General features: G+C 37.0%; 1 protein-coding gene across 1 annotated transcript in view; it reads right to left on the reverse strand.

Moving 5' to 3' along the window:
- Positions 1-10,465, reverse strand: part of LOC106876698 (E3 ubiquitin-protein ligase UBR2) — a 107,847-nt gene that overhangs the window by 65,510 nt on the left and 31,872 nt on the right. Inside the window, exons 2-4 of the mRNA XM_052972003.1 lie at positions 3,770-4,032; positions 2,843-2,938; positions 1,498-1,591 (exon numbers count right to left, since the gene is read on the reverse strand). Of these exons, the coding sequence (XP_052827963.1) occupies positions 1,498-1,591; positions 2,843-2,938; positions 3,770-4,032 (453 nt within the window). The remainder of the gene's footprint in view (positions 1-1,497; positions 1,592-2,842; positions 2,939-3,769; positions 4,033-10,465) is intronic.

Raw genomic sequence — 10,465 nt, forward strand, 5'->3', positions numbered from 1 at the left:
TAGGGCAGCGGACTCGCGGTCGTAGGGTCGCGGTTTCGATTCCCTGACCGGGCGTTGTGAGTGTTTATTGAGCGAAAACACCGAAAGCTCCATGAGGCTCTGGCAGGGGATAGTGGCAAACCCTGCTGTACTCTTTCACCACACTTCCTGTTTCTGTTGTGCCTGTAATTCAAAGGGTCAGCCTTGTCACTCTCTGTGTCACGCTGAATATCCCTGAGAACTACGTTAAGGGTACACGTGTCTGTGGAGTGCTCAGCCACTTGCACGTTAATTTCACGAGCAGGCTGTTCCACTGATTGGATCAACTGGAACCCTCGACGTCGTAAGCGATGGAGTGCCAACATTATAATATTAAGTGTGAAATTAATAAAATAGACATAAATGGGAGATTATTTCATGTATGCGTCCACCAAGCTTCACTAGAAAAGTCAAAATTGGGTGCCATAGGTTTTACAGAGAACTTCCTAAATCAATGACAAAACCTCCATGTGGTCATGTGATCTGCATTCGTTCATAGTCTGGGTCTGCTGATTCAGGACTGACCCAAGGCCAAAAACAAGTACTGAAAACTTCCTGACAAATGCTTGAGTAACATGTTATATATGACTTATGGCATTTAAATATCATGGCCAGAAATGTTATAAGACTTCACAGTCAAATATGAAAAAGAAACTAGGTGTATGTTTCATATCTGGCTGTGAAAGGACCTAAAAAAAAACCTAAGAATTTTGTCAGTCAAGGAGTTTCGTTATGGTTTACACCAAATAGCAACTAATTTTTCACAGTAAGAAAGCATAAAAGGCTATACGCAGGTCCAGCTAGTATTTAAAAAATGGCAATCATCATCATCGTTTAACGTCCGCTTTCCATGCTAGCATGGACAATAATATCGATTATACTGATAATATTAATCTCTTTTCATTTCATACAAAACAATTTTGTAAGGAAGGGGATTAGTGAATTAAGCCAAGTATATTGTTGGTATTCTTTCTTCTTCTTGCCTTATAATTGAATTCCATGTCGCATAATTTCTCGCTTCTGTACTTATACTCTGCCATGAATGTCCCCCTTTCTCTAGTTCCTTTTGTGTTGATCTACGCCACGAGTTCTTAGGCCTACCCCTCTTTCTATATCCATCCGGATTCCACAGTAAAGCACTTTTCACTACATTTGGTGTGTCCTTTCTAATTGTGCTACCAATCCACTTCCACTTTTTATTAAATATTTGCTCTCTAATCGGAACTTGATTCGTTCTTTGCCATAGCTCCATATTGCTTATGTGTTCGGGCCATCTGATTTTAAGTATACTATGCAAGCACCTGTTGATGAATGATTGTATATGCTTTTGCTATTGTTGGTATTTCTTTGAATATTCCTAGAAGACGAAAGCAATGTTAATACCAAGAAAATATGAAATCAGAACAAAAAAAAAACACTATCGTAGGAAATGTTACCCAGTGCTTTATCTCTGCCAGTTCACCAAGCATCTAATCTTACAAATCTACAGGCAATGTGTATAGCCAATAAAATAAAATCCAGATTAGCACTGCTGCATATTTTACCAACCTCATTGAGATCAGCAATATTGGAACTTAGAACACAGAAAGAGAACTCAATACAGTAATGGATAATTACAACAGAAATCAGTTTAACAGGATTAAGATGAAATAACATAAATTTTATTTTGTTCCTCATTTCATGTTCAGTACAGTTTATAGTCTTTTATTAGTTTCAATAACAGGATGTTAGCAATGCTGAGATACCTCTTGCCAAAAATTTAGCCAATTATATTGGCCCAAATATTTAACTTGGTATGTATTTTAGCAATCTCTGTTTATCAAATAATCAAGTTCATTAATTGGTGTAGAAGGATATGACAAAATACTTTAGTTGAATGCACCAACACACACACATGATGGGATGGGTTAACTGCCGTTTCCACTAACCAAATTCTTCCACCAAACATCAGTTCAATCCAAGGTTATGGTACAAGACACCTTCTGAACCCTCTGTCATCTGTAACACTTGTTTATTCATATTGTTTTTAATCAATCTTGTATTATCTCATAGCTCTTAGGTTTCAATAATAATCATCATCATCGTTTAACGTCCGCTTTCCATGCTAGCATGGGTTGGACGATTTGACTGAGGACTGGTGAAACCAGATGGCTACACCAGGCTCCAATCTGATTTGGCAGAGTTTCTACAGCTGGATGCCCTTCCTAACGCCAACCACTCAGAGAGTGTAGTGGGTGCTTTTACGTGTCACCCGCACAAAGGCCAGTAAGGCGGTACTGGTAACGGCCACGCTCAAAATGGTGTATTTTACATGCCACCTGCACAGGAGCCAGTCCAGGGGCACTGGCAACGATCTCACCCGAAAGTCCTTTCACATGCCACGTGCACAAGTGCCAGAAAGGCGACGCTGGGCACAGGTGCCATCCCGATTTCGCTTTCGCTTGCCCCAATAAGTCTTCGCAAGCTGAGTTTCGTGTCCAATGAAGGAGGATTATTTTTAGAATGACATTTGTCAGGTAGGTGCAAGAGGCTAAATATGGCCAGTTTGGATATAAAAAGGGTAGAATATTTGGGCTGAATGTGACTGGTCTAAATGTTAAAAGGGTCAAGGTGTGATACAGTGATATTAAATTCTGAATCATGGTTGTGAACACACTTCTTGATCATATAGTCATAAGTAACAGAATCAAATTCACAGTTTAAAAACAACCATGACATCTAAGAACATGTTAAGTAGAATATAGGCAAAAATCAAATATGAGAACTGAAGTGGAGAAGCATTTTAAAGTGACGGTGCAAAATAAGAATTGAAACCCAAGCTGGTCAAAAGGGAAAACTCACCCGATAGCGGTGTTTCTTATGAACACTTTGTTGGAAGCAATTGATACACAGGACGCAAGTGAGATCATTTGCGCAGTCCCTGGAATTAAAAACATTTAGAAGAAAATAGAATTGGTACAATGTTTGTCTTTATGTAAGCTGCAGGTAAATAAAATATATAAGTAAATATACACACATCCATAAACAGTTGAATATATTTTTCATATTCTAAAGGTATGTATTTAAAACATAAATCCACAATTAACTATATCATGTGAACCCTTCAGCACATATGTGTAATGTTCACAGTGAATTACAAACTGTAATTCCAGGAGGCTACCAAAAGATTTACCTACCAGAATTGTTAATGCAACACAATAAAAATTCACGAAGACTGCAACACAGTTTTCATTAGCCCCAGAGCAATCTCTTACACTTTCGGTATCACGTGTCAAAAATCAAACAATAACATCTCTAGTGTAATGTGATATAATAGTTTCACTATCATACGGTTTCACTTTCAATAGTTTCATTTCTATTTTCACCATGAATATATATATATATATACTTGTTTGTATATATGTTAATAGTTTTGTTTCTATTAGTTTTACGTGTGTGTGTGTGTGTGTATATATATATATATATATATATGTATGTATGTATGTATATATACCCATGGGTATTGGGGCTACATAAAAAGCACCCGTGCTGGTGCCAAGTAAGACCACCCAGTACACTCTGTAAAGTGGTCAGTATTAGGAAGGGCATCCAGCCATAGAAACCATGCCAAAACGGACATGAAGCCAGAGCAGCTGGACTGCTCCTGTCAAATTGCCCAACCCATGTCAGCATGGAAAATGATGCTTGATGATGACGAACTAAATTGAAAAGGTAACAGGTCAGAAAAAAAAAACAAAAACATTCTACTCACCTGCAAGAATAACTTGGCTCACCATGTTTGAAAACATGGCCACAGATTTGCGATGGGGCATCTTTTTCTTTTAACTGTTTAAACTCTGTTTCTGGATCTCCGCCACAAAGAAAGGTTTCCAACGGATGAAATATTAACTTGTGAGAGAGCCTCTCTTCTTTAGCACTTTCCTGGCCAGGAGCATATACGACAGGTACAAAGGTTTTCCAATGTTTTTTCAAGGATGTCAATAAGTTGCCATGCCCAAAGCTGATAGACAAATCCTGAAACAAAATATGACAACACTTAAGTATACAAAGCACACATCTGTATAAATAATTACACATGCATACATACAAATAGTGGAGGCGCAATGGCCCAGTGGTTAGGGCAGCGGACTCGTGGTCATAGGATTGCGGTTTCGATTCCCAGACCGGGCGTTGTGAGTGTTTATTGAGCGAAAACACCTAAAAGTCCACAAGGCTCCGGCAGGGGATGGTGGCGAACCCTGCTGTACACTTCCACCACAACTTTCCCTCACTCTTACTTCCTGTTTCTGTTGTGCCTGTAATTCAAAGGGTCAGCCTTGTCACACTGTGTCACGCTGAATCTCCCCAAGAACTTCGTTAAGGGTACATGTGTCTGTGGAGTGCTCAGCCACTTTCACGTTAATTTCACGAGCAGGCTTTTCTGTTGATTGGATCAACTGGAACCCTCGACGTTGTAAGCGACGGAGTGCCAACAACAACAACAACATACATACAATTTCTAGCATTAATACTGCTTTCTAACATATAAGAGGCATAAAGCCATAAATACTGGAAGGAAACAATTGATTACATTGATTACTACCCGACCGGTAATTTTTAGTTTTTTTTTCTTCTTAACCTAAGATTGATGAAAGTCAGCCTCAGCAAGATTTCAATATTGTAAATTAAGGGACATGAAATGCTGAAAAGTATTTTGTGCACATGCTTTACCATTTCTCACACTTGTAATGCTATTGGCACTGGTTTCTAACTTAGGGTGAAGGTGTGTGTGTTAATAGCGAGAATATCAATCTTGTAATAATTCTGCTTGTTCCTCTGTTACTTGTCAGACAATTTTACAAAATTTTAACCCTTTAGTATTCAAACCGGCTATATCCAGCCCAAATATTCTACTCATTTTATGCTCAAACTGGCTAGAACAAGTATCTCACACCTACCCTGCAATGTCATTCTAAAAATAAACAATTACATCTTTCAACTCTTGAAGCTACAAGATAATACCAGATTAACTTTTAAAAATGTAAATGAATAAGGATTACTTTTGACATATTAATTTGAACGCTAAAGGGTTAAGTATTCTTTTTGTATTTATGAAGAGAGATGAGAAGGAAGAGAAGTGAAGGAGGATGGATAATGAACAGTAGTTTTAGTTTGCACAGTTATTCCAACAATGAAGTAGTTGTATGCTGTCAACGTAATGATACAGTCCCATGAAGGGAATAATACTACTGTTGTTTCGACGTAGGAAGCTGCACTGCTTCCTGTCGGCCTCGACACATTTCCTGTGTTCTTATGTTTACAAGGGGGAGACAAGCACCTCCACCCAGAGACATGTTTCTGAGTCTTTGCTCGTCATCAGTCTGGAGTAGCATGACTTGCTAGTTGAAGATACCCGTCAAGCCCTTGTAAACATAATAATTCTAGTGAAATACATTCACTGATTTCAAAATTAGAAATAATATATTTCTAAATCTCTCTGACAGCTTCCTAGGTCTAAACAACAGTAGTATTATTCCCTTCATGGGACTGTCACATTAAGTTGGCAGCATACAACTACTTCAACATATCACTACTGCATAAATCTCTGAGAGATTTAGAAATGTATTATTTCTAATAGAATAAACAATACTATCTAATGTAATGGTCAACCAGAAACTATTCACAACAGAACGTTTATATGTAGGCACAAGCATGGCTGTGTGTTAAGAAGCTTGCTTCCCAATCACATGGTTCTGGGTTCAGTCCCACTGAGTGGCACCTTGGGTGAGTGTCTTCTGCTATAGCCTCAACCTGACCAAAGAATTGAGTGAATTTGGTAGATGAAAACTGAAAGAAGCCCATCGTGTATGTGTGTATATATATGTGTGTGTGTGTGTGTGTGTGTGTGTATGTCTGTGTTTATCTCCCACCACTGCTTGACAACCAGTGTGGGTGTGTTTATGTCCCTGTAACTTAGTGGTTCAGCATAAGAGACTGATAGAATAAGTAAACTTTAAAAAGAAAGTCTTGAGGTCAATTTGTTCAACTAAAACAACTTCAAGGTGGTGTCCCAGCATGGTCGCAGTCAAATGACTGAAACGAATAAAAGATAAGACATCACACCATATAAGCTACAACATCATCATCATCATCATCGTTTAACGTCCGCTTTCCATGCTAGCATGGGTTGGACGATTTGACTGAGGACTGGTGGAGCCCGAAGGCTACACCAGGCTCCAATCTGATTTGGCAGAGTTTCTACAGCTGGACGCCCTTCCTAACGCCAACCACTCCGAGAGTGTAGTGGGTGCTTTTACGTGTCACCCGCACGAAGGCCAGTCAGGCGGTACTGGCAACGGCCACGCTCAAAAGCTACACTTATATTATTTACTTTATGGCACATCATAACTCAAACTAAGAGGTCCAGGCATTATAAGCGCCATCAAGTGTAATATTTTGAAGCTTTATTTAATTTTTTTAAAAAATCAGTAAACCCCATCACTCCCCTACTTCAGAGCTATGTGGTTGACCACAGAAAGAGCAGCCAGCTGTAAAGATACTAACTTGAAAAATATGAAAATACCTAAATTTGAAGAACTCATTCAAGTTACTGATTACTAGTGTGGAGAAAAAAAAAAAAAAAAAAAATTGTAATTTCACGGTTGGAAGGAGTCAATAATATAAAGGGAACACCATATAACAATGATGCTTACAAATTATTTAACAGATGCTAACCATTAAAATGTCTGCTGTTATATGCAATTCCCTGGGCTACAGGGAAGATTTCTATGCATTATGTCTACTCACTGAAATGCCAACCTATACAAGTGGAAGATTCTCAAAGGCCTTGTTCTAAGCTTTCATTTACAATAAAAAAGAAATGAGGGGAACGAAAGGCACTGTCTCATTTGCAAAATACCCTTCCTTGAAGCCTCTCAGCAACAGATTGGCATTTAAAAACTCCTGATCGTACAACTGTCTCCGTAAGTATTTATAAACATGAGCAAATTTTTCTTGGTAGTTTTTTAAAAGGAACATAGATACTTTCTTCACATTTTCAGAAAAACCTAACAGAGAAACCAGCTCCCTGGACACACACAAAGATGACATAAAAGAAAGATAATTTAACTCTGAAAGTGGTGCTCCTGCTTGGCCTTAGCCATGATGGCTAAAACAAACTAAACTATTTTAAATATCCATTGACAGAATACTCTTTTACTTGTTTCAGTCATTTGACTGTGGCCATGCTGGAGCACCACTTTTAGTCGAGCAAATCGAACCCAGGACTTATTCTTTGGAAGCCTAGTACTTATTCTATCGGTCTATTTTGCCGAACTGCTAATTTACGGGGACGTAAACACACCAGCATCGGTTGTCAAGTGATGTTGCGGGGACAAACACAGACACGCAAATATATATACACACACATACATATATATATACAACGGGCTTCTTTCAGTTTCCGTCTACCAAATCCACTTTGGTCGGCCCGAGGCTATAGTAGAAGACACTTGCCCAAGGTGCTACGCAGTGGGACAGAACCCGGAACCATGTGGTTGGTGAGCAAGCTACTTACCACACAGCCACTCCAACGCCTATGTTTATTAATATTTAATAATTTTATTTTTTTTTAAACTAATTACATTAAGTGTTTTATATATACACAATTGTGCTTTTATACTATGGAATATAAAAAAAATACATATTAATGAATCTTCCAAATCAAAACAACATACATTTATCAAGAAACAATGATTAGTAATTAATTTTTAAATAATATTTAGAGCAACATAAACATTACATTGAATAAAACATATTTCCATAATATTCATCTAAATTCCAGCTTTGAGCTGTTCTAACCTGAAGTCTTTACAATACAACAGTTTAACCTACTTCCAAAAGAGAGTTCATATATTGATTCACAAGGAATTGATTGAGATATATTAATTAGTAAAACAAATGAGTGAATCACAACGGAAACAGGAAAAAAGAAAAAAAAACAAACATCCTAAATAGTTGAGTCAGCCACAGATACTAATACGTCTTTGACAACTTATAATGGTAGAATGTCCCATTAGTGTCAACATACAAGTCTTTAGAAAGTAAAAGGAATCTTCTTCCAAACACAATTACTAATTAGTTGTGATAATTGGTTCTGATGCGTCAGCATAGTTAGTGAAAATGTTTTGAATAATTTACATCACTTTTAATATTACAGAGTCCAAAAAGTCAGTGTCTAGTCTTTTATTTATGTTCTGTATCTCCAGGCATTGATTGAAGTTACAACTTTTTAAATGGGGTGTCTGTTCAGGGTATTATTTGGACGCCGGAAGAAAGGATCACTTGAAACATTGGAGAAACCAAAGGAACAAATATACAAAAAGTTCTAAATCTTTTGTTCGACAAACATCTTTGGTACTGTACCTGTGTAAACAACCAGATATAAAACCCTTGTCTGAATGTCATTATCTATGCAGTGTATGTACACCATCTTTTATATGTATATTGACAGGATGACCTCCCAGCCTCTCAAAGGCTGCAATCACAAAGTTGTGAAAGAAAGTCTGCTGCATTCACTGAAACAAGGGCTATTAAAAACATGTACAAAATGAATTAGTTAATTAATTAATTAAAACAGAATAATGGCTCACCAATGGGGCACTGGGTTGAGGATTTAGTTAAAGTTTGAAGACGTTCAAACTTCAAAGAAATCAATAATAATGATAATAATAATAATAATAATAATAATCAGCTGTAATTTAAGATGAACAAGTTTGATGTCCAACACTTCCAAGTGAACTCAAAGTAGCTGACGTTTATAGTATGTTTAGCTTATCTAGTCAAAATACAGTACACCAGGTTCACTGGAAGATTCAAATGTACTCTATGGAATCTCAAAAATCTAAACATTTTTTCCCGGATGTTTATAATATTCTCTTAGAAACCGTGCCTCCCTATTTGAGCCCTGTACTAAACACTTTGCCCGATCCTTTCTCTCTGGACTTCTGGCCCGACAAAATGTTGATGTACAAATATTCAAGCCAAACATCTACTGTTTCAATTTCAAAGATTATGGGTACTATCCCTGCTCCGATGGATAGCTTATATATATAAACTTCAAAAAATTGATATGAAGTATGAGGCTAATGGCAAAGAGTTGCATCTCTAATCTGGTGTAGAGCTGTAGTGAATTGAGAAAGGTTTATGTATGTGGGTATTAGAATCATCCCTTGAATTTTGATGGGTAAACTCTTCCTCGACATTTAGAAGACGTAAGATGGTGTAATTTGAAATAATGAGGAATTTAAAATGAATTTAGTCAAATAACTAGCTGTGATTATTAAAGTTTGGAACATGGCAAACAATCTTTCATAAAATCATTAAATACAAACACTTTAAAATGAATGGATTAAGTTCAGAACAAGGAGGCTTGTGGTATAAAGACTGTGACCACAGCAACAGAATAAATTAAGGACCACAGCTCAACAGTTGGCATAAAATTGTTTGCAAGTGGAGGTTTAGCAATTAATGATAAGATGATGATTATTAATGGCAACAGGAAGTTTCCAAGACCATTTTAGAAAGCAGCAGTTCTTGATCAGTTGTCAGATGGGAACATTTTAGAGCAACTACATCAAGATTATCACAAACTATAATTAGCTTTGCCAATAGGAATAAATGATCTAATTAGAACAAGCAATATGTTAGATAGGTTGACTGTACTGCAGATAAAAAGTAATGACAGAGGTCAGAATGATATATGCCACATACACAACTAACCAGGACCTTTCATTCAAGGATAAACACAAAAACAAATTCACAGGACACAACATGCACCTGACACATATAGGTCATATCAACATACATCTAAACACTCCAAACAACTCAACAACAATGCCTAAAGTCTCAACAGGAACAGTATCACATATAATATATACCATGACTAGCTATGATTTCAGAGAGATAATCCTCACATGATATATTTCCTCAACACGCATTTGGTACAGCTAACATCTAACCACAACAATCATGAGAGACAATCCCATGTTCACTGTTGACTAAATATTAAAAACGAAATGTAAAAACTAACTCTATGCAACCACTTGAACTGCTAGTATTAGCAATTAAATATCTCAAAATAACACCCTACTATATTAATAAAGAAAAAAAGGCAGGTTTGATAATAATAATAATAATAATAATAATAATCCTGAATATACAAAGAGATAAGATGATCATCGTTGCCAAAAACTACCTCTTCAGTCATAAAATGCTTCAGCATACAGTTGCTGGCATTTCACAAAGCCAAAAAAGACCCACATTGAAATGTTCAGTCCCACTATGTGGCATCTTGGGCAAGTGTCTTCTACTATAGCCTCGGGCCAACCAAAGCCTTGTGAGAGGATTTGATAGACGGAAACTGAAAGAAGCATGTCGTATATATATATGTATATATGTGTGTGTGTGT

This window comes from Octopus bimaculoides, chromosome 11 (genome assembly GCF_001194135.2).
Source record: "Octopus bimaculoides isolate UCB-OBI-ISO-001 chromosome 11, ASM119413v2, whole genome shotgun sequence".
Lineage (NCBI taxonomy): Eukaryota > Metazoa > Mollusca > Cephalopoda > Octopoda > Octopodidae > Octopus > Octopus bimaculoides.